General features: G+C 36.0%; 1 protein-coding gene and 2 long non-coding RNA genes across 7 annotated transcripts; all 3 read right to left on the bottom strand.

Annotated features, from left to right (window-relative positions):
* Positions 1-471: 471 nt before the first annotated feature.
* On the bottom strand, positions 472-12,859 carry LOC148674512 (uncharacterized). 3 transcript variants are annotated; one of them, XM_088624650.1, is made up of 12 exons: positions 12,710-12,859; positions 12,505-12,534; positions 12,407-12,424; positions 10,489-10,803; positions 10,005-10,335; positions 9,797-9,837; positions 7,420-7,485; positions 5,246-5,326; positions 5,048-5,072; positions 1,694-1,731; positions 1,540-1,577; positions 472-958 (listed from the first exon to the last, which is right to left on the bottom strand). In XM_088624650.1, the coding sequence occupies exons 1-12, from the start codon at positions 12,738-12,740 to the stop codon at positions 809-811; spliced, it is 1,164 nt and encodes a 387-aa protein (XP_088480776.1). In that variant the 5' UTR covers positions 12,741-12,859; the 3' UTR covers positions 472-808. The 3 variants fall into 3 exon arrangements, with proteins under 3 accessions (XP_088480776.1, XP_088480777.1, XP_088480778.1); XM_088624651.1 differs by lacking the exon at positions 12,407-12,424 and having other exon boundaries at positions 12,710-12,858; XM_088624652.1 differs by lacking the exons at positions 12,407-12,424; positions 12,505-12,534; positions 12,710-12,859 and adding an exon at positions 10,994-11,284.
* Positions 12,860-18,361: 5,502 nt separating this feature from the next.
* Positions 18,362-19,465, bottom strand: LOC148674511 (uncharacterized). The gene is made up of 2 exons (XR_015935332.1): positions 19,232-19,465; positions 18,362-18,847 (listed from the first exon to the last, which is right to left on the bottom strand). It is a non-coding gene; the product is annotated as an uncharacterized LOC148674511 (long non-coding RNA).
* Positions 19,466-19,475: 10 nt separating this feature from the next.
* LOC148674510 (uncharacterized) lies at positions 19,476-22,307 on the bottom strand. Of its 3 annotated transcripts, none has more exons than XR_015935331.1 (4): positions 21,902-22,307; positions 20,750-21,066; positions 20,518-20,582; positions 19,476-20,401 (listed from the first exon to the last, which is right to left on the bottom strand). It is a non-coding gene; the product is annotated as an uncharacterized LOC148674510 (long non-coding RNA). The 3 variants fall into 3 exon arrangements; XR_015935330.1 differs by lacking the exon at positions 20,750-21,066 and having other exon boundaries at positions 21,902-21,931; positions 22,057-22,303; XR_015935329.1 differs by lacking the exon at positions 20,750-21,066 and having other exon boundaries at positions 21,902-22,294.
* Positions 22,308-24,206: the final 1,899 nt, after the last annotated feature.

The following is a 24,206-nucleotide window of genomic DNA, read 5'->3' as shown; positions in this document are numbered from 1 at the left end:
GTACACAGTAATTACAATGGGGAGATGCCAGAAAAGGTTCAGAGAATTTATGCTTCTCACATTTTAAAGGTATTTTGTTCCCTCACTGGGGAGTGTGGGAGGAAAAAAGGAAGGTAGGGTACACGAAGCAAGATACTATGAAAAATGTGACATTATAAATAATACAGTATATCAAATTTTGAGTCACAGCATTTTGAGTCACTGGTCTGTACCTCAATGTGAAAGAGTTTCAGTAAGACATTCTCTCCAGCACTGTTATCCTGCTGATTTTACAGCATCCCCCTGAGCAAACCCTTAGTTCGAATTTCCTTAGCTTTAAAAACCAGATCTTTGATTTGGTTACCCAAACTAGTTTCCAGAAATTATGATAACCAGAAGTAAGACTTTCTTTATACTTGTGCAAATGAAAATCCATCACAATCCATATTGTTTAAAATATATACAAAAGTCAATAAAATGACATACAGTAACTTCAGCATGCAAAAACACCTTTTATTATAAGAGTGTAAAGCACACTATATACAGAATAGTGTACGATAATTACAGAATCACACAAGAGGGTGTAATTAATCAGAAGTCAGACAGAAAGAAATTGTAATATAGAATTGAATTTAGAATTGATCTTTCCCAGTTAAATAACCAGTTAAATATCTGAGAAAAATTACTTTAAAGCCAAAAGAGCAACATAGTAGTTAAATGCCATACCAGTAATACAGTACATAGTATGGAAAGTATTTTGTGCGAGGTAAGCAAAATGGCCATTTATGAGCTTAATATAAGAGTGAAACATCTCCTCTGAAGCCATCCATTAGTTGCTGCCTCTGGGCATCATCACATTAGCGTATTCATCAGTTTGACTGAAGCAAGCCACTGGGGTTTTTTCTTTTGGTCTCTCAGTTCGTTTCACAGTGGCATAGCACACTTCAAAATCTGTGTGATAATCTTGCTGTTGCTGTTGCTGTGGAGATAAATAAAGAAAAGGACATTTCAGGCATTAAGACTGCTAGCAGTTCTCTTTAAAATAACAAGAGCTGTTCAGCAAGCCAGCAAAACTGCATGGTACTGAGCTAAAAAATAATATGAAAGAACCGGTAATTGAAATACCCAATTTTTAAAATTTATATTAATTATAAAATAAGAATTTAGTGTTTTATTTATAATACAAATTTTTGTTTAGGGTTGCATGGTTGCACAGTTCTTAGCATTGCTAGTTCACGGCACTAGGGCCCTGGGTTCATTTCCTGGGTTATTATTTGCATGAAGATTGCATGTTTTCCCCATGTTCGTGTGGGTTTCTGCTGGGTGCTCTGGTTTCCTCCCTCAGTCCAAAGACATACTGTTAGGTTAAATGCCTTCTGAGGAATTGGCCCTGGTATGAATGTGTATGTGTTTGTGTCTGTGTAGGCCCTGCCATGGACTGACTACTCATCCAGGGTGTATCCTGCTTTGTGCCCAATGTTTTGTAGCACAGGTTCTGGGCCACCATGACCCTGAATGTGGTGAGTGGTTATTGAAAGTGATTTGTGAGTTTTTGTTTACCATTACTGTCAGTTGATTATCTTCATTGACATTGGCATCTGTTAAAAAAGTAAGAGATTTCAGCATTGGTAAACAGAGATTATTACATACAGGTGGAGTCAAATTTTTCACTTTCAATTTATTTCCCAAAGTATTTTTAATATACTGTACTTACAAATGGAAGGCTCCAAATTGTTTTCACATTGCTGATCCCTTGGAAAGGATTTAAAAAAATTAGAATATATATACACATTTACTAAATATTTCCCATAAAAATAGTCCAAATATCAATGGATATAAAGATTTATAGATACAGTTGTGAGAAAATGTTTGTGAACCCTTAGGAATTATATGGATTTCTGCATGAATGGCTCCTATAATGTCTTATTTAACAAACAACACACAACATTTTACATAGCCATATCTTTATTGAACAAATGGTTTTAACAATCAAGGTCATTGATGGAAAAAGTATGTGAACCCTTATATTTAGTAACTAGTGGAACCTCCTTTATCGGCAATAACCTCAACCAAATGCTTTCTGTAGCTGTTGATCAGACCTGCACAGCGATTAGGAGATATTTTAGCCCATTCTTCTATACAAAACTGTTTCAGTTCATATATAGTTTTGTGATGTCTTGCTTGAACAGCCTGCATCAGATCATGCCACAGCATCTCAGTGGGATAGAGATCAGGACTCTGACCATTCTAAAATATGGAATTTCTTCTGTTTGAGCCACTCTGTTGTTGATTTACTCCTGTGTTTTGGATCAGTGTCATGTTGCATGACCCAATTTCTTTTGAGTTTTAGATCACAGTCAGACACCCTGACATTCTGCTGTAGAATTTCCTGATACAACTTAGAATTCATTGTTCCCTAAATTATTGCAAGCCATCCACTCTCTGAGGTAGCAAACCAGCCCCACACCATTATACTCCCTCAAACATGCTTCACAGTTGGGATGAGATTTTGTGTTTCTATGCAGTGTTTTGTTTTCTCCAAACATAACGCTGCGTACATTTACCACAAAGTTCAACTTTTGCCTCATCTGTCAACAGAACATTGTTCCAGTAGTGCTGTGGAACATCCAGGTGGTCTTTAGCAAACCTGAGATGGGCAGTAATGTTTTTTTTGGAAAGCAGTGGTTTCCTCCATGGTAACCTCCCATGAACACCACACCATTGTTTTTCTTATGGTAGACTCATGAACAAAGACATTTTCAAATGCAAGAGATGCCTGCAGATCCTTACCTTAGGGTAAGGACTAAGCCCTTGCACTGATCTTTGTAGGACACCCACTCCTAGGGAGAGTAGCAACGGTGCTGAATTTCTTCCATTTGTAAACTCTGTGGACTGATGGAGGCCCAAGTCTTTAGAAATCCTTTCGGAACCCTTTCCAGTCTTATGAGTTTCAACAACTCTTCTTCTGAGGTCCTCTGAAATCATTTTGATCAGGCCATACTGCACAGAATTCCGTTATGAAGAGCATGTAACCAAAATTGTATAATTTTTATACAGCAGGGCAGGTCAATCCCACACCAGAAATTGATTGGAACACCTGACTCACTGATTTTAATACCTGACTCCAATTACCCTCTTTTCAAGATGTCATTATCCTAGAGGTTCACATACTTTTTCCATTGTAGCGGCAATGCTTGTTAATAAGACAGAATTAAGTGTTGCTGTGCTTTCCCAAATGAGGCCCCATCTCTCTCTTCATCTCTGTGGTGCAGTCACAGAGAAACTATTCATGCAGGCTGATTTAAGGTTTCCTTTGATAAGGAACAGCTCCCAAATGGGGATGCACTTAGCTAAGCCTGGCTATCATGATCAATGGTCATCCATTGGTGCCTATCTGTCTATGGAGTGCCAGATGGACATCTGGACTGCATTCCTAAGTGTCAGGAGTAAGTGACTCATATCTCACCTTGATCAACCAATCAGGGACTGGAAGGGCCGAGTAACCCACGTGGGTCTCTGATGCCCATGAAACTTTCAGCCTATGAGTGAGCTGAAGTTCCTCCAGGTAAAAACAGGCAACACAGAGCTCCCAGGGACTATTCTAAGGAGAATTCTAAGGAGAATTCCAGGGGTTCGAGACAATTCCAGGGCAGTACGTCCCAGGAGCAGAAAGGCTCCCAAAGGCAGGACATTCTCACAGCGCGCCTCCTGACCATCCTGAGACTCAGCCCGGACAACCACGGAACGGCCAGTGTGTCCGAGTGCCAGAACTTTCATCTGTTCTAAGAGTCTAGAGCGGAGGTTGCCAGAGAGTAACCAGAGGATCCACCCGAGGTTAGCATCAGCAGCAAGCCTCGTGAACAGGTCGGAACTGTGGACAGTATTCAGAACTAGCGCTTCATCAGGAATGAACTGGTCCTCTTCCTGACCTGCTGGGACCCACAGTCATCTTTTCTCCTGAGTACAACTTTGCTAGTTAAAGCCAACACTAACTAGCCGGTCTTCAGGGAGCACAGCACAGCTTGGCACCTAGCCAGAGAGCGCGGATTGGACAGCAACAGCCTGCAACTGTTTCTTTGTGCCCGCAGGAGATCTGAATCCCCAGAGATTGGATGAGTATTCAACTTCAATGCATTACAGCTCGATAATTCAATTGTTATCCCAACAAGTTGATATCAATTTAATTCCTAAGAGTTATGTATTTGTTTTGAGTATCTAATGTAGAAGTTATAACCAAGTTAATTTACGAAACAGTCTAAATGAATGATATAGCGAACGTATGTCCTCTTCATATATGTAACTCTTTGTGACTGAATGAATATATATCTTTTGTATTCTGATAACCCTCATGATAAGATCTGTTAGATTTATATGCATATTTTATGTATTAATAAATGTATTCTTGTGTATTAGTACCTGTGCGTGTGCGTTGTTTGAGTTATACCGCGAAGTTGTATTCTAAAGCCATCAAAAGAATCATTTTGTGACTTACCGCTACAATTAATAATTGTTCCAGTAAATGCCCAAACCCTACAGAACTGGTGCCTCGTGAGAGCACACTACACCATCAATGATCTTGATTGTTTAAGCCATTTGCGATATGACAATGTAAAATGTTGTGTGTGTTGTTTGTTGAATAAGACTGTCTTTATTTATTTTTATGACTTAGATGGAGATCAGATCACATTTTAGGAGCCATTCATGCAGAAATCCAGATAATTCCAAAGGGGTCACACACTTTTTCTCACAACTGTATGTAAAAACTTTTACATATCTGTTTACAAAAGTGTTTTTACAACTCAGATGTCCTTTTCATTATGTTTTCCCTGAAAAATTAATTTGTTATTTATTAAACATTACTAAAAGCATTTCTCATTTTATATAATGTATTATTTTGCAAGATATTCAAATTGAGAATAAATTCTCATTTACAATGATGGCCCGGAGAGCCATTTATACTACAAGGCATTTACAGCAGGCATGGACGTACAGTACAATGAAATTCAGAAAGACTTCATTGCAGCTAAAGAAACTCCAGGAAGAGAAAGATTACAAATTGATTACTCACCTTCCTCTGTGATGTTGGTTTCTTTCTGTAAATAAAAGGCACAGACAGTGGAACAAATGCTACCATTTAAATAGAGACGCCCTGTGATTTTCTTTCAATCAATATAATTAGTTTATTACATAATGTATTTTAACAAGAGTTTTAAAACTACAAGCTGAAATCTAAATAGCCTTTTACAATAAAGAAGGATTGACGCACCATGTATGAAAAAGAGTGATGTCAGAATGACTGCTGCCAACACAAAGAGTAATAATCCAGTAGCTATCCCGATGTAGTGTTCTGTAAAAAAAAAAGCATAAATACATGTAAATAAAAAGATTAGGTGGATCAAGAAAATCTCTGAAAAAAAGACAGTTCATATAATTAGGAAAAGAAAAAATAATATTTTTTCACACCATGTTGAACAGCTGATCTGAACCAATACAAGATCAGTTGTCAGAGCACCTACTAGAGGGAACAGCTGTGTTGATCTAGTGTTATAAAAAAATCATGAAATGCGAGGAAAACAGAAGTGAATGAAACATCAAGGTTGTTTTAATCATAAGCTAGTTATCCTTGAAGTACATTTTGAGCAAGGATGAGCGAAATCAAAAGTGCAGATTTTATTACTTTGGAAACACATACAGTAACTTTTATTCCAAAAGTAAGTAAATTCTAGATTAAAAAGCAGTGGCCCAATTTGTTTAAGAATTCAAACCGAAAAAATGTTTTGAGAAAGAAAGATTTAAAATGATTGAAACAAAACATGATCCTTTTAAAAGAGAATAAAATGAATTACAAGCACAAGTTAGAAAGGCCAAGAGAGAGAAAAACTAATCAAAGCTTAATTAAACATAATAGGTTCTTTAAGGAAATGATTGCACATTGCAAGTGCAAGCAAACACCCAGGATAACAACAGGGAACTTCTAGACAATGAAAACAAAATAACCATTGAAATACTACATACTAAACAAACAAACAAACAAACAAACAAACAAATAAATAAATAAATACATAAATATGGGGTGAAATAAGGAGTTCACTCAAATGTTTGCACAGAAAGAAAAAATGACAACATGGCTTCAGCTGTGCAAGTGTGTAGCCCTGTATTAAGCACTTATTTTATCAATATAATAGCAACTGAGGTGTTTCAAGGACTAGAGGAATTTAAGACAGATCTCCAAAAGCCTGATGGTATTTGTCTAATTAACCTTAAGGAAACATGAGATGCCTCTCCACAGTTGCTTAAGATAGGAGCCTATACAAAAAAAATGAACACATTAATTATAGATCAATAAGTCTGACAAATATTATATGTAAATGTATGCAAATTATACATTAAACTAAACTGGAGGATCACCTACCTGTATAAGGAAATAAGAATAGAGGATAGCTCACATGAATTTAGAAAAGGCAGGTTTTCCTTAACTGATGTGATAGAGTTCTTTGAGCAACCATTGAACATGCAGTAATAGACACACAACATGTAGAGTAATAAAGGATATGTGGAATCACCAAAGGTGTGTATTCAAGTTCCTCATAAAAGATAGTTCTCAAATTACAGGTTGCAGGCATTTAGTGAAATCAGAGAGTTTGGGCAATGTACAGTATAGACAACAATGAGTAAAGATAAGAGGTAAATGCCAAAATTCAGGCTACCGTATGTACTATAACTAATGGAGTACCACAGGGAACTATATTACACCCACTGCTCTTCCTAATTTATATTAATGATTGATTTTAGTGTATTTAGCTAGTACGTTTAGATTTTTTAAATATAATAAGTAACTTTTTTAAAATACTGCTTCTATACATTGGAGGACGCAGAACAGTTAAATAATCAATACTGTATTTGACTGCATTACTTTTACTGCATTCTTGTCTGTCATTTGGAAGGCAACTATACTGGACATTTCCAAGAGATGCACCCAGCAACACAACAGAAGCATTTCTGTCAACAACACAGAGACGCTTTCCTGATTGTGTCTATTCGCCATCATGTTGTCCTGAGCTGTAAGGAAATTAACATTACAAGCAATAGAATTGTATTATATCATATATACAGTATATATATGCTCTCTGATGGACTGGCATTACATCCAGGTTATTATCTTGCCTTGCACCTGTTGCTTGCCAGCTCGGGCTTCCCCATGACCCTGAATTGAGTGAAGTGGTTAGAAAACAGAGGAATGGATTTGTATTCTTTATTAGGAACACTGGCTGCTTCACATTTACAATGTCTTCAATAAGCACAATCTATACAGGACACAGTCTCTAGAACAATTCATTACTAGTGAGTGAAACCTTAGTCATCGCAATACATTTGGGAATACTCTTATAGTGCCTAGTGGCAGATTTGGGCTTCCATTTGACCCTTTCAACTGATACTTACTTGATCCAGATGTGTAGACTCCTAAATGTTTGTCACTTGTAACAAGGTCAGCATCTGTCAGAAATACTAATGCAGAAAAAAATACAACAGTTGATCTTTTATGTTAACAGCTCCTTGGATGTTATTTATATTTTAGATAATGAACAAGTTAGGTTTGATGGTCATCAGTATTATTTACAAAAACAATAAGTATTAGGTCTTATACTGGGTTTAAATCATGTAATTTTATTTAATCATTAAAACTCCAATGGCACTTTTCAATAGAGTAGTGGTGTTCTGTGACAGTCTATTTCTATTCGTCAGTTTTTTGGTTTTGCTTTTAAGTAGATCTTAACTAGGGGGATGGGAGTAGTAAATGCAACATAATACACAATAAGTGAGTAGTGTGCATAGAATATGTTAATACATGTGCAGTGATATTTCTAGCAGAATCTGTGGAGAATAAAAAAAACTGTTGTTGTCTTCACTCCCTTCCCTAGTTTTCTGATCTACAGATTGGATGAAGCGTATGTATTAGTTTATTTTGTCTTTTCTTGGGGTTCCAGAGGAGTGACACTCCTTTTTCTGAGGCTTTCAGTTTGCTAGAGCCACTGTTCCATTTTACTTCAGCTGGCTCTTTTCTGTAGTGTATACAAAAGTGCCATTTTGTGTTAAGCATGCTGACTTTCAGTGTCTTCCATTGAGAACAACTGAGCACAGGAAAAGCACTGAAGTGACTGAACTGAACTTTGCTGAAGTGGCTTTTGTGATGTGGTGCATGTAATTGTTTTTTTTCCCTTAATTTCAATTCTTTTTGTTCTCTGCGCTCTATGCTTAATTTGTGTCCTTTGCTTTGACCAATCTGGAGATTAATGAGGTGCACTACTAATTAATTTAATAAGCTCCACTTCTAATTAATTTGACAGAGAGAGATTCCTAAGGTAATCCTATAGGATGGGGTGCATAAAAACACTGTGAGGTTATTTCCTGGTGATGTAGTGTTCAACACACAGACAGCTTGTCAGAGATTTTGGCATGTGCACCAAGGCGAGTGCTAGAACGAGGTCCATTAGTTCAACACTGAAATGTTCATTTCAGAGCAGCAATATAATTTTTATTTTGTGGTAACCCAAATTGTGCAAAACAAAAAATTAAAAAATTCTACATGAGGTTTTACTACTGCATTATACATTTGAACATAATGTATGTTGAAATAAATTATACACTTTAACTGTATATCTTATATTTCTGTTTATTATATGAAAATGACATAGTGTGTAAACATAAGCAAATAAGTTTATATTTCCTACATAGCTTGTTCAAGCTAGGTACTTACCAATTAATATTAATGCAGTGGTTCCTGTTCTTGTTACACAAATGGAACACCCTGTACTCTTTTGTCTAATGTTCAACTTTAAAGAAATGTTGCTGTAGAACTGTATTATATGTCCAACTGTATATATTTTAAAAACTGACCAAGATAGGTTTGATGGTTGTCAGTACTGTTTCTTGGAGTACAAAGTACTGAGTTTAAATAATGTAATTTTATGTTATCATTAAAAATACCATGGCACTTTTCAAAAGAGTGGTGGTGTTATATTTTAGTCCTTTCTAGTAGACGTACATGGAAACTAAGGGGAACAACTAAGGGACTTTTAACTAAGTCAATTGTTAATAATTTGTTATTTGTTTAGTGTACGTTTTTAAATAGATGTTTGCATTTTTTGTTTGCCATCTGTTTATTTAACATGCTGTGCCAGGAACAAAGACATTATGTTTCCTTGCTCAATAGTTCCTAACTATAGTGCTGTCAACGTTTATCAATTTTCTTGCTAAGCAAGCTGGTATAAGGAGCTGAATTAATAATTTTAACAATTAATTACTTTACTATTTAACTTTCAAACATATCAGCCTAATCTATTAATCTGAATACTTTTAATACAGTGTTTTGTTGCTGTTGTACAGCATATTTTTCACTTTGATTTTATATATTGTAATATGTTAATATTCAACTCTGTAGTATCCTAGAAAGTTTAATACATTTAAAATTGCTATAGTATCAGAATATTTGTATCATGAAATGTGTGTATTTGAAACTGAGTAACTGAGAAAGTAACCAGAATGATAGAGCACATTTGTAATAGCTCTTGGTTTACCTACTGGAGATTATGTAAAAAGAATAGAAAAAGAAGAAAAGAAGATTTCAAATAATCTATTGATATTTATTATTGTGCAAACTCCAGAATAAAAACCACATTGAACTAAAACGGAACACATTTGAAAAAGTATTAAAATTAAATTTGTGTTACATCCATATAAGAGTCATGAACTGAAAACAAACAGTAACAGACTTTGATATGCAGTATTATTAAAGAAATTTCAAGAATTTCTTACTCACTAGTGGCTGACAAGGGCTCTTCTGTCACATTGAACCCTGCAAAAAGGATAAAACCTTCAGCCATAAAGTTTAATTATTAGCTTAGTGAACCATAAAAGCAAATTTATAGCCTACAGGCCTTTATTTTGGAGTTCTAAACTCAAATTGAAAATACTGTACTTTTCTTAAGATTTAAAGGGGTAAACAAAGTTACAGTACTGTGACAAACCTGTTCCAATTTATGTCCACTTTGATATTCTTGCTGCGTCGTGAGGTCACTGCTCTTCCCTCTAAATTCAGTTCCACACTGCAACTGAACAGGATCTCAGGACTCATCCTGTCCTCTGTCCTTGTCAGTAATGTCTTCTCTGGCACAGTGAGCTGACAGGTTTTAGATTCCTTGCTGTATATTATTGATGAAAAAGGTTGTTTAGCTTGGCCACTGTAGAAGAAACAGCGTATTCCAGTCTCGGAGTGACAGAGTACTTGAACAGAACGTTCGTCCTTTATCACTTTATGGTCCACTTGAATATGAGGTCTTCCATATTTACTGAACGTGTCTGTAAAGAACGAAGCAGAAGTTCCATCAAGCAATGTATTTTGCATAGAAAGAACATGGGTTGAATAATACAAAGTTATCCACAACTATTCCTGAATAAAACTATTCCTTTTAAAATGTATTTTAAAATGATAGCAGCAAAAAGAAAACTCACCAAACACTGTCACTTTTTCAGCTTTGCTGCGCTGTGAACTTTTCAGCTGTCCATCCATTTTGAATTCCACAGAACAGCTCAGAGACACCTCAGTACTATGCCCAAAGTCCCTGTCCTCCACCAGCTCCTCAACAGACAGAGAGAGGTGACACTGCCCATATTGTTGTCTGTATGGCACTGATCTGAAAGGGACCGCACTCCCATCCATGTAGAAATGGCAGCGGATTCCTCTTTTTGCTCCACAGCGTATGCTTATATCATCACCTATGTAATAATGTTTCAAGTGTACTTCAACTTCAGGTTTTTCAGACAGGCCTGTCAGTAAAATTCAGTTGTTTATTAATTGAATTGAATATATCACTTTTAACAATACTTTAATTTAAAACAAGAATATTTGTAACCTAAGGACAAATTAGACATAATCAACTGCAAATATGTATCCAGCACAAATGCAATATTCAGCACAAATACAGCATAAGTATATTTCCAGTACATTCACAAGTACCTTTAAATATATATCCAACAGCATGCATATAGTTGTCCCAACTGCTCATTTCAAGATGTACCAGAGAGTATTTTGTTGTTCATCAGGCTCATTTACTGCATCTTTTACAGAAAATGCCCTGCCCTTTATATTGTCAAAACTGGAAGAAGACTGACCACGTTTGAGGGAACAAATTAGGGCAGTGAGGAACAAAGATATGTTCAAGTTTCCCCAACAGATAATTCTGCATTTGTCAAAGTAATGGACTCTCCAGGACTTGCTCAAGAAGTCTATTTTCTAAATGTCTTCATTAATCATCTCCCATTTGATTCCAAAGCAGCAATATTATTTTGTAACATAGTACAGAAAACATCACAAAAAAGTATGTTTTTTCTGAATTCAATATAAATTAAATATTAAACATTATATTAAATGACTTAAATATAATTAAGTATTACTAGCACATAAAAGAATTATACCATAACATACCCTTGATTTAAATTCTTTATGCTAACATTTTCTTTCCTTTTTTTTTCATCCTGATTGTGACGATCGAGTCCCTCTGGAGCTCCACTAATTACAGTACAGTACATCACCAGTTTGACAATTCATCCCTCATCTCCAATTCCAGTGTTCCAGATGTTATCCAGTACTCACTCCAAACACAGTCATTTCACCCAGCGTCTTACTGTTTGTAATTTGATAACTGATCTTTTAACAAGAAAATTTTGTATAATCTTTGTGTGTTCATTGCTACTGTTGCTTGTTCAGAGAACTTTAACATTTAGATAAGCAAAAGCTACCTTTTCTAAAAACATGTTGACTATCCTCTAAATTCTTATATCCTAATAGCTTAATTTCAAATTACATGTAAAAAAAGAGTGTCTTTATTATCCCCAAGAGGGGCAAGTTGTCAGACTTGGGTCAGACTTATTGGTAATTATTTTGTTCAATTTTGTCATCTTTTTGATGGATGGGCATTACAGTAATAATTCACTGTTGGCTACTAGTGAGTACAGGAAGACTTAGTTATGGGGTAATGAATAACATCTCTTCTTTCGTAAGCACAATTGGCAAAACATCATGAGGCACTGAACATTTATTCATCATGTACTGTATGCTTTCAGTTCACAAAACACTTCTGTTTATATGCTAATATGATTTGTTTTGGGATTTGGATTTCAAGAAAAAAAATACGGTAATTGTATATTTTGTAGCATTAGATGACATAAATCAATTAAAAATAGTTTCATTGAATATTGCAGTTTATAAAAATTACAGTTGTAATAATGAATAAATGTGCTTTTGGCATTGTGCCAAAATAAACTGTGATTAAAATCTTTCCTTATTAATTTACATTTACATGGATAAGCATGCTTTATTTGTTTAGAAAATATATGAAGCATAATTAAATCATGAAAACATACAACATACCTTTTGTCCCCATGGAAACTGAAAATTGATGAAGTATGCCAGTTATAATCTGGATACAGTACAGTAATTTATAATAACAAACACAGAGCAAACTGTACCTGTAAATCCTTGTCTCACTTCAGTGGCAACTGTAATTTTAAAATACGATATTAAAATTCAGGAAAATTCCAAAACACACCTTAAATTACAATATAAATTAACATTAAACAATCTAATTCAAACAACCTGTAATGATTTAATTAAATCACCAAAAGTGTCTCTGTAACAGTTTTAATACATACAAGTGATCTATCGTGTACTCACTTAAAATATAGAACAACGCAAAAGACATCATGTTATTATGAGGTTCAAAGGTCCAGATGATCAAAAGTATAATGAAGGCAAAGATGTAGAAACTTGTGTGGTGAATGAGAAATCAAAACAGGCAGCAACATGTTTCTGCAGAACAGGAAACTTGAAATAAACCCTCACAGTGGATACGTCTGAAATGATGTGGTCTTGCTTGAAGGGTATAAGGGTAAAAAACAACAAATCTTATATAAACAAACTTCATACAGTTAAAATAGACATTTCCTGAAATGAAATAAAACAATCCAAAAATAAATTCTGTCATATTACTGTACATACAAAGCAGCAACAACTTCTTGATCTTATTTAAAGAAACTGTTCAAAGTATCTGTTGAAAAAAATTGATAACGAAAACAATTTTTGCTTGATTAATCTTTCGATAAAAGCTTATTTCTCATTCTAAGCACTAGAGAAGAAAGAGGATGTAGTATGGAGGAATTATTTAGGTTCTACAGATTTACTTCTTATTTAATAATTGAGTGGACCTGAAGCTGTGTTTTAAATTTACATATTTATATGAACATTTGCCATATCTGTGTTTTTCAGGGGTGGGGCAGTTACTGTATATATCTGTCAATTACCTGAAACTCCAAGTCACAAGGGACCCCATATATCTTACAAAATGTGCACATGCACTACGACTCATAACAGAGAGACTGTTGTCTGACCTTTTAAGAACATTTTTATATTCCACTACCTTTCAAGTGTGCCGCTGCAAACTTCCTATGGGATCAGAGTACTCGATGCATTAAACTAGCTGGTGTTTCATGCATGCCAAATGGTAGTGCCTGGTACTAGTACAGACCTTCAGGGGTAACAGACACTCTCTTTTCCTTTGAGTCATCAGCCAAAGTAACCTGCAAATAATCTTTTGTTAGGTTGAGAGTGGTAATATGTCAAGCCTACTGTATCAGTCAAAGGGCAGTCTCTCGTCCTTCAGATGAGACATAAAACTGAGGTCCTGGCTCTCTGTGGTCATAAAAAATCCCAGGGTCTTTTTAAAAAAAGGTGGAAGTGTTACCCCGGCGTCCTGGACAAATTTCCCATTGGCCTTTACTAATCATGCCTTCCTAATAATCACCATCTGAGAACTGGCTTTATCACTCTTTTCTCCTCCCCACCTACAGCTGATGTGTGGTAAAGATATTGGCGCATTACGGCAGCCGTCACATCATCCAGGTGGGGCTCCACATTGGTGGTGGAGGGGAGTCCAGAGTGTCCAGAAGAGCACTGTATAAGAAATTATTATTATTATTATTATTATTATTATTATTATTATTATTATTATTATTATTATGTCAAACTGCTTTATACCATATGGTCTTTATACCATAGGATTTTGTGAGAAAGATACTGAGATAGTTATAAAGCTAAATTAAAAAAGATAACAGCTACACTAGTCTTAATACTTTAAAAGTTTATTTAATATGGTGATAAATCTGGTATTCTGCTGGACAACTAAAAGTCATGTCATGTCATTTGCCATACCGCTTTATACCATACGGCGTCGTGGAAAGCCGGAGCCTATCCGGCAAGCAATGAGTGCAAGGCAGGGTACACCCTGGATGGGATACCGGTCCATCGCAGGGCAAGTGTAAGTCAATCATATGATTGGACAATTTGGAGGCCATGGTAAAGGCCGAGGGGGAAATTTGGCCTGGACAAAGGAACTCCCTACTCTTATCGAGAAATGCCTGGAGATCTTTACTGACCACTGAGATTCAGGACTTCGGTTTAACGTCTAATCCAAAAGACAGCACCCTCTACTGTATAGTGTCCCCACCACTATACTGGGGCATTATGACCCACACAGACCTCAGGGTGAGCGCCGCCAGGTGGTCCCACTAGCACCACTTCCAGCAGCAACCATAGCTTCCCAGGAGGTCTCCCATCCAGGTACTGACCAGGCTCAACTTAAGTTAAGAGCTGCAATGTGATATGGCTGCTGGCTATTATTATTATTATTATTATTATTATTATTATTATTATTATTATTAATACTATTATTATTATCATTATTATTATTATTAAGCCATATCTAGTTGCTCAATCAGCTCATCAAGCCAAAGTTTGGATTTAAATCAAATTTGAGATTTGATTTAACTTTCGAAAAACGTTGCAAAATCTGAAGCTTCCATCAGGTTTAGGTACAGTACCAGCACTATGTTGGTCAACCATTCACCCTTCAATAGTCCCATTATTGATTACTTCACAGGTTGTATCTTAACAACCATCTAGTACTCAGTAAGGACTAAGTGAGTTTAGCCTCGACAAATGGAGAACATCTTTTTTCAAAGAATTATTTTATGTCCTGAGTACCGAAGTTGTGCCAAACTTAAGCTATCCAAATGTACTGCCAAATTAACTAATTAAGTTCTTCAACTAATAGGTCAAGAGTTAAATGGACCATCAAAACTTCACATTTATAACATTTAGCATGTTTATGTGGTATGCTTGCACTTTCGTATACTCGTTGTTGCACATTGTAATTTACTGGGCTGATTTTTTCCACTACTACAGATCTTTCCACATTGCTGGGAATTTAAATTGTTGGAACCAAAACAAGAACTGCCTCACTGGGCTGAAATTCACAAAGCGACACTGGATAATAATAGCTTCTTTGCTGATCGTGCCCTCATTCCATGTATTCCTTTACTATTGAGATGTCTCCTAGTGTACAAGAGCTCATGGGGAGAGAAATCAGTCAAAGACTATCTAACTAGAGAAAAGGCAGTGACTGATCCTCATTACGACAATCCCATTCCTTAGCTTTACGTAACATACTTTTCAAAGTCTTGTTAAGGGTATCGACCAATTATAGGTAAGAGGATCAGTATACTGTGACAGTGTGGTTGTGGAGCCATTATTTTGGGCTACCTCCTAAACTAATCTTCAACCTTTTTAATAATTCCTGGACAATAGAACAAAGTCAAAATTAGTTCAAGTGTCCTCGTAAAAGATTGCAGATGGCTTCTCCCACCTAAAAGTGGGAACAAGTAAAAGTGATTCCAGTCCATTGCTCCTTTGTAAACCAATTTCTTGCTACTTTCCTCTCAAAAGTCTTCAAATATGCTTCTACTTTGTCTAGTGATCTCATTTGTTCTTGTGAGTTGAGGCAGAGTCCCAAAGAGAAGTGTATAATTAATACAACATTTATTTGTAAATACATGCATTGAACTCACTAAATCAAATTAAGTTAGGGATGTGTTTCACCTTGACATCAACATGTTGAATCTATCATACTAGAAGTCAGACTCCAGTATTTACCTTTTTGCCTTTTGTATTCACTGTCAGTAGGTAACATGATGGACATGTTCTTTTGTAAGGAACTGAAGAGATGGAAATCACTGGGCACCAGACATGCTCACTGGTACAGTTAGCAAACCATAGTCTGTTGTTATCTCATGTCTGTCTATGTTCTATGTAGATCTACATGTATGTCTATGTAGAAAGTTCTTCTGAATTACAGATTCAACTCTTAACTGTTGTTTGTTTGTTTAATGTTGTGTTTGAGTACAAGCATCTCTGAGTGATATAATCATGCATCATCTGTTCCAGAAATGTGTTGAAAACATGCTATTTGCTCCAGAAACAATTCAAGGCAGTGCAAACGTAAATTTAATTATCCCTGAACAGCATTCAGTACATGATTCATACATATAATACATTTAAAATGTAAATTGATTGATGAATTGTAAAATAATATAAGTGAAAAAATTCAACGTAGATTTGAATAAATTAAACAAAAAATTGAATAAGCATCGTACGGGGACTGTTTGGACTTAGAGGAGTACACGTCATCTGTCATTGGCTAAATCAGCAAGTGTGCAGATGGTGCTGTGATCACTATGTCTGTCACTATTCAACCTAACCAGAAGCCCTGGTTGAAATCTGAGGTCCGTTAGCTGCTGAGGGCTCGAAATGCTGCATTTAAATCTGGCGACAGAGCTGCACTCAAAGCAGCTAGGGCCAATTTAACCAGCGGCATCAGGGAAGCCAAATCAGCCTACGCCCTGAGGATTCAGGAGCACTTTGTGGACAAGAACCCAAGGCAGATGTGATGGAAGTGGCAGGGCATACTGTACATCACTGGCTACAAAAGAAGAAACAACAGTGTTGATGATGGGAATGTGTCCCTGCCCAATATGCTGAACATATTCTATGCCTGGTTCGAGGCACTCAACACAACCCTGGCCCTGAAAGCAGTGCCTCCCCCAGGCGACCAGGTGCTGTCTGTCTCCCTAGCTGACGTAAGGAGGACTCTGGCAAGAGTTAACACACGGAAGGCTGCAGGTCCAGATGGCATCACAAGCCGCGTGCTAACGGAGTGCGCTACTGAGTTAGCGGAGGTCTTCACTGACTTTAACACCTCCCTGGGTCAGGCTATTCTCCCAAAATGCTTCAAATCATCCATCATCACCCCGGTTCCCAAGAAATCACCAGTATCCAACCTCAATGACTATCACCCCGTCGCACTCACCCCGGTCATTATGAAGTGCTTCAAGAGACTAGTCATGTCACACATCAAGACCTCTATCTCATCCTCACTAGACCCGCACCAGTATGCCTATCGCCACAATAGATCCACCAAAGATGTGTTTGCCGCTGCAGTACATCTGGCCCTGACCCATCTGGAGGGCAAAGACTGTTATGTCAGAAAGCTGCTCATAGACTTTAGTTTAGCATTCAATTTCATCACCTCCCAACAACTGGTACACAAGCTGTCCTCACTGGATCTGAACATTCCACTGTGCAACTGGATCCTGAACTTCCTGACCAACAGGCCCCAGGCTATCCATGGTAACACTTCCCACACCATAGTTCTGAACACTGGTGTACCACAAGGCTGCTGACCCACGACTGTGTAAGCCAAATACAGCAGTAATCATATCATGAAGTATGCTGACGACACCACAGTTATGGGCCGTTTATTCATTTATTTATCTACTCATTACACTATTTTATTCTTATTTATATAAAGTACCTATAATACCTCAACAGTTGCTAACTGACTGCCACTCACCCCCGGTGTGTTGTTCTGTGCCATTATTCTGATTGTTCTAGTGTATTGTGTATTGCTTATTGTTCTAGTGTATTGTGCACTGCGGCCCAGGAGGAACTAGATTTCGTTGTCTATTGTACATTGTATAAGTGTAGAATGACAATAAAGTGAACATGGATGATGCGATGGCAGCCATAGTGCGACAGAACGCTCACCACACATCAGCCATTAGTAGGGAGGAGAGCAGAGTAATGAAGCCAATTTATAGATGGGGATTACTAGGATTACTTACTCCCATCTAGGTACTGACCAGGCTCACACCTGCGTAGCTTCAGTGGGTTGCCTGTTGTGAGTTGCAGGGTGATATGGCTGCTGGCCCTATCTGCTGACCCTGATATGGCTGCAGGCCCTAAATCCTTAGGATGAATTTTGCAGGCTGTAAAAGCAATAGCATTTGATTTGCTTACCCAAATTAGTGTCTAGAATTATGATAACTAGCAGCTAGACTTTCTTTATACTCTTGGAATGAAAACTTCCCTTTTAATTAATACATTATAATCCCTATAATGTGCAAAATATATACTAATGTTAATAAAGTAACATAATTTCAGCTTGTAAAAATAATCTTTTATTGGGACAGAACACTGTATACACTAAGCACAGAATCACACAGGTTAGTATAATAAATAAGACTCACACTATTTATGAGAATACATTGAAAAAACCCTTTCCTCTGGAATTGTGCAGACATACTGAAGTATCTCCTGCCGAACTGCTTATTCCCATGGACCCAGGTAAATAAGAAAGAAAAATTAAAGCTAAAACAGTAACATGCTAGTTGAAAATCATATTTGTAATACATAGTATCTAAGTTATTTTGTGGGGCATAATTCTCAAAAAAGGGATTTATGAGCCTAGTACAAGAGCGAAGTTCCTCCTCTGAAGCCCATCCTCTTGCTACCTCTTGGCTTCATTACAGTAGTATATTCATCTGTTTGATTGATGGAAACCACTGGGGCTGCTATCTTTGGTCTCGCAGATCGTTTCACAGTGGCATAGCACACCTCCAGGTCTGTGTGATGCTGCTTTGGCTGAGGAGATAAGTAAAGAGAGGAAGAACATCTCTGGGTTTAAGACTGTTGGCAGTCCTCCTTAATAACAACAAGAGCTGGTCAGCAGGCCAGCAAAACTGCATAAATTATATCTAAAAACCAACATGAAAGCTAAAAATTAGCACAGAACCAGTCATTGAAATGACTTTTTAATATTAATATTTATTATAATATAGTATTTTAATATTTTATTTACAATATACATTTTTACCATTGCTGTCAGTTAATTATCTTCAATGCCATTGGCATCTGTTTAAAAAGAAAGTAAGAGTTTTCAGCATTGGCAAGTGAAACTTATTACATATTTATCACCATTTATTCTCTTCTAGTTTGTTTGGTCAAATAAATTTCAAATCTACTTACAAATACAAAGTTCGGAATTGTTGTTTTCACATTTCTGATCCCTTGAGAACAATTAAACAATTTAGAATATACAACTTTACAACATAAATCCCCATATAAATACACAAAATGATTATTTTTACCTTTTAAATGACTATGAATGTATGTTTTTAAAAGCCATTTTTTTACATTTCATTATGTTGACCCTGAAAAATATTTGGCATTACTCATTTATTTTTATACAATATTTTATTTTACAAGTGATGGCCTAGAAATGTCACTGTAGAACAGGAAGCTATGGTTGCAGCTGTTGATTGTTATGTCTTAATTTTTAACCCTTTGCAGTGCTTCTCTCTTCTTCATGCACCTTGTAAGGCATCCAGTTTCAGCAATAACTGCCACTGCACCTTGGAGAAGCTAAAGGGAACTGCTAGGGTTTTAATGACTCAAACATTGAAACCACTTCCGTAAAGTACTGTACTGAGAAATGTTTGAAGGTATGAAGACTTATACATCTTCAATGCTAATTTTAGAAGTGCATATCCACTAATTAATCACAATGAAAGTGTTAAGAAGTTCCATTGTTGTGGAAACTGAGCATTTTACTCGCTTTTTATTCAGCCTCTTGTCAATCATTTTTTATGCGTTGAGCTTGAGTTTTCAAATAGATGTTTGCATTTTCTGTTTGTAATCTTTACAAAAAACATTTATTCAACATACAACAAGTATTTTCCCTCGTTCAACATTTCCTCAATATAATACTGTCAACTTTTATTAATTTGCTTGCGAGGTAAGCTGGTATAAGGAGCTTAATTTCTTTTTTTTTAAGTAATCTTATTAAATAAATGTAATTTCTAACACATCCTGACAATTTTTACAGTCTAAATACTTTTAAAGCTATGCTTTGCATTTACATTTATTTGCTTTGAAATTTTTGGAATAACCATGAATTAGTAATAATGAAATGAAAAAAAGGGGGAAACATTAGTTTCATGATTTTTGTTTCAGAATATTTGTATTCATGAAGTATGTGCATTTTGAATTTAGAGAGAGTAACCAGAATGAGAGAGCTAATTTGTAACTGCTAATAGTTTTCCTGTTACAGACTGAAAAAAAGAAAAGTAAAAAAAAATATTTCAAGAATCTCATACTCACTAGTGGCTGACAAGAGCACTTCTGTCACATTACATCCTGCAAAAATGAAAAGATACAAAATTAAACATCAGTGTCAACTGATACTGTTAAATAATATAACTATATGTTGTATATTGTATAACCATGTATAAATGAAAGAAAAATAATCTGACTTTTATTCATTGGAGTAAATTGTGGTCACTGTTTTCTGACACTGGTACTTCAGTCACTTTCCCACCTGTAGAAAGAATAAGTTGAATTATTTGCAAAGTAAAACATAAACTGTAAGTTTAGGTAAGTTAAGTAAGACTGTAAGTCTTTACTTTGGAGTTCTAAATTCACATTGAAAACACTCTTTAAGATTTACTGTACAGGGGTAAACAAAGTTACATTACTGTAACAAACCTGCACTTTTCCTGCCTATGTTCACTTTGACACTCTTGCTGTGTCGTGAGGTCACTGCTCTTCCCTCTAAGTTCACTTCAACAGTGAAACTCAGTAGGATCTCAGGACTCATCCTGTCCTCTGTCCTTGTCAGCAATGTCTTCTCTTGCACAGTAAGCTGACAGGCTTTTAATTCCTTACTGTACGATATTGTTGAAAAAGGTTGTTTAGCATGACCACTGTAGAGCAAACAGCGTATTCCAGCTTCAGAGTGACAGAGTACTTTATCACTTTGTGCTCCACTTGAATATGAGGTCTTCCGTATTTATCTAACTTATCTGTGGATTAAAGAAGTAGAAGTTCCCTCAAGTGAGGCATCTTGCACAGGTAGCAAATTAGTTGAGTAGCACAAAGATATCCCTAGAAACAGTCTTATTTAAAGTCATAGGAGCTTCTATTTTGACAAATGTAAATTCACCAAACACTAATACTTTTTCAGGTTTGCTGTGCTGTGAAATATTCAGCTGTCCATCCTTTTGGAGTTCCACAGCACAGCTCAGAGACACCTCAGTGATATCCCCAAAGTCTGTCCCCCACTAGCTCCTCAACAGATAGGGAGAGGTTTAAATCTTTAAATACTATAACTTAAACAAAAATACAAATTCGAATAAAGTAAAAAATAAAATGAATAACAAGCAATAATAAAGTAATGATTACAATTATAAACTAAAATTCAATCTTAAAGTATTGTTTTCCTTAATAAGTAAAACAACTGATACTGTGTGTACAGTATACAATTAGGATATTAAAAACACAACAAAAATGTCTGAGTCCTGTAAGCATTTGTAGCACTTTTAATTACTTTGTGCATAAGCAAACTGACAAACAGACCAACTTGTAAATAAGGAATTATACATTTTTGTACTTGTTAGATTTTATTTTTAAAGTGAACTTCCATATGCAAAGCTTTAACAAGCACTGTTAATGAACTTAAAGGATGCTTTGTCTTGGTGAAATGTAACATAGTTTAACATAAATTTGCACAGACAAGTATGTTTGATTTGATACTAATTGATTTGCTTTAAAAAATCTAATAAATCCTCATACCTAAAAAGCATTCCTAAATCTAAATACAGCAATTATTAATAACAAATAAAAAATTATATACAGTACCCGGAAATCCTCGTATCTTCTTAACTGCACCTACAATTTTAACAGAACGTCTACAGATCAAATTATGAAATTATTACTTTTTAACATTTCTTTTTAAATGAATGTGGTTATTTTTAATGACACTACTCTGATTAATGCAAATATTGTGTACTCACTTAAGAAAGAATACAACATTAGAAGGATCATGTTATTGTGAATTACAACGGTGCTAATGAATATACATAATAATGAAGGCTATGATGACCTAACATTACAAACAACAACTAAAAGAAACTGGGCAGAAATGTTGAAATGGAACAGGAAATGAAACCACAGCAAGTATAAGGTAATGTGGTCTTATCTGAACAATAATGAAAACTAACCAAGCCTGTTGCAAGAAAAGTATTTATATTACTTGAAATAAAGACCATGAAACACAGTTTGAAAATAAATTCTGGCTTTTTATGACAGCACAACAAGAACAATAGCGATATTTTAATCTAGACTAATTACTCTGTCTAAAACAACCAATAAAAACTTTGAGAATTTGAATGTGTACTGATAACTGTTGTGTTCTTGTGTTTTAGTAGTACAATGTGTTTCTAATACCTGGATATTTTTTTTCTTACAATTAGGCACACACAAGAGGAGACAGAATTTGGTATATAATACATACATGGTTATATGCTATGCATTTTGTTTGCTGATTTGGCAGAGCTAAGGTTGTATACCCAAAATTACATTGTCTAACTACTGTACATTTCCCAACATCCGCTTAGTCTGTAGGGTAATGTAGTAAGCCTGAAACTGTAAGACATTGTAGAGTTACCCCAAGAAATATGGGTTTTCCTTTTTACAGTTTAGAGGACTAAACTGGAGCAATTGAGAGCTCTATCCTCACGGATTTACTGAAGTGTCTATAGTGCAGAATTGAACACTGTCCAACTGTGAGCTTAGAATCATGATCATAAATCAACACCATCCACTAGCTCTAGTACTGATGATACTGTACATGTGGCGTGCACATTCGTGTGTTAAAACACAATTCTTAAAATACTTTTTATACTACCCCTGGAAAAATGTTGTGTCAATGTATTTCCAAAGGAGCTCTAAATGAATGCATGGAGTTATTGGCTTGAAAAGACTTACTTTAATCATCACTTATTTCTATATTCCATATCTCTCAAATACTGTATGTAGTTGAAAACTGTACTGTATATTAGCAACCTCTGCCAAGCATGGAGAGAATGAAGACCTGTGAGCAAGGCCATTTATCAAAGCAATTTGTCATTTGGTATGTTGTGTTGCACTGTGTAAAATGTGGAAATAATAGTTTGAATTAATTCCTTAACCTTTGCTTTGTAGATCAAATTCCACTTTAAACTTTATTTTATTATAATAACTTTAAAATTAGCTTCTCAAATTGTTTTACAGTGTAGTGACAAGGCCCTATTATTTCACTTTGAATTAAGTATTATTAAAGGCTTCTAACAATCTTTGTGTGCTTTGACCAAGTAGACTGGTGCCTCTCTCTTAATGCAAAAGAATGCAGCCAAAGAGGCCCCTCAGCCACAGAATGACCTAGTGGTGTTTGCATGTGAGAAAGTAAGGGAGGTGAGTTTGTCTTTTGGAAACAATCTTCCCCGGGACAGTGACAATTTAAACTCCCATGATGGATGTTCACTGCTGGCACCTGGACGACTAGAAGAGAGCCATAGGCCCATCTGGACCTGGTCAATCATCCAAAGGAAGATCCAACAATGAGTGATCTGTAGGACGGGTACCAAAACTATACCAGGTAGCATCTCAGCCAATCACCAGCTTGTGATATCCCCTCATAAACTGGACTCCTGTTTATTATTGCTGGTTAACTGACTGACTTGAAATCTCTCCATTTAAGCTGGTAAACTGGCTTTTACAAACACTTGACTGCAACAGTCCAAGTCAGGGCTTTTATCTTTCCTCCAAGACGTCAGGATGAAAGAATGAGTCAGTAAAGTGCAGGATCCCGTTTAAGATATTTTTCCTGAAACAGCTGAAATCTTATGTTTGTAAACGTAGTTATTTTCGCTAGATCAACTAAATTTGACAGGTGGACATCTTGTGTTGACATCCAGAATACATCAGCATATTATAAGCTGGGACGAACTGAGTTGCTATTTTGTCTAGCTTGTAGCTGGGCCCCAAGAAAGCAAACTGTGCAAAGACCAACTACTTTGGCAGAGCTTTAAAAAAGCTCTTTCTTTCCTCTGCCTGTACAGGGACACTCCGAGCATACAGAAACCAATCCAGACCAGATCAATTTTTTCTTTATGAGGTTTTACTT

The sequence above is a fragment of the Lepisosteus platostomus genome, chromosome 3 (assembly GCF_059453375.1).
Source record: "Lepisosteus platostomus isolate fLepPlt1 chromosome 3, fLepPlt1.hap1, whole genome shotgun sequence".
Classification (NCBI taxonomy): Eukaryota; Metazoa; Chordata; class Actinopteri; order Semionotiformes; family Lepisosteidae; genus Lepisosteus; species Lepisosteus platostomus.
The sequence above is the reverse complement of the archived record's forward strand: the minus strand, read 5'-3'. Positions and strand labels throughout refer to the sequence as shown.

Excerpts from the sequence above, each read along its gene's own strand:
- LOC148674512 (XM_088624650.1), bottom strand. The coding sequence starts at position 12,740 with ATGATGTCTTTTGCGTTGTTCTATATTTTAA. Across the intron at positions 10,336-10,488 it reads TGAAAAAGTGACAGTGTTTG|ACACGTTCAGTAAATATGGA; the intron begins GTGAGTTTTCTT and ends CGTTCTTTACAG. Across the intron at positions 959-1,539 it reads ATAATCAACTGACAGTAATG|CAACAGCAACAGCAAGATTA; the intron begins GTAAACAAAAAC and ends TTATCTCCACAG.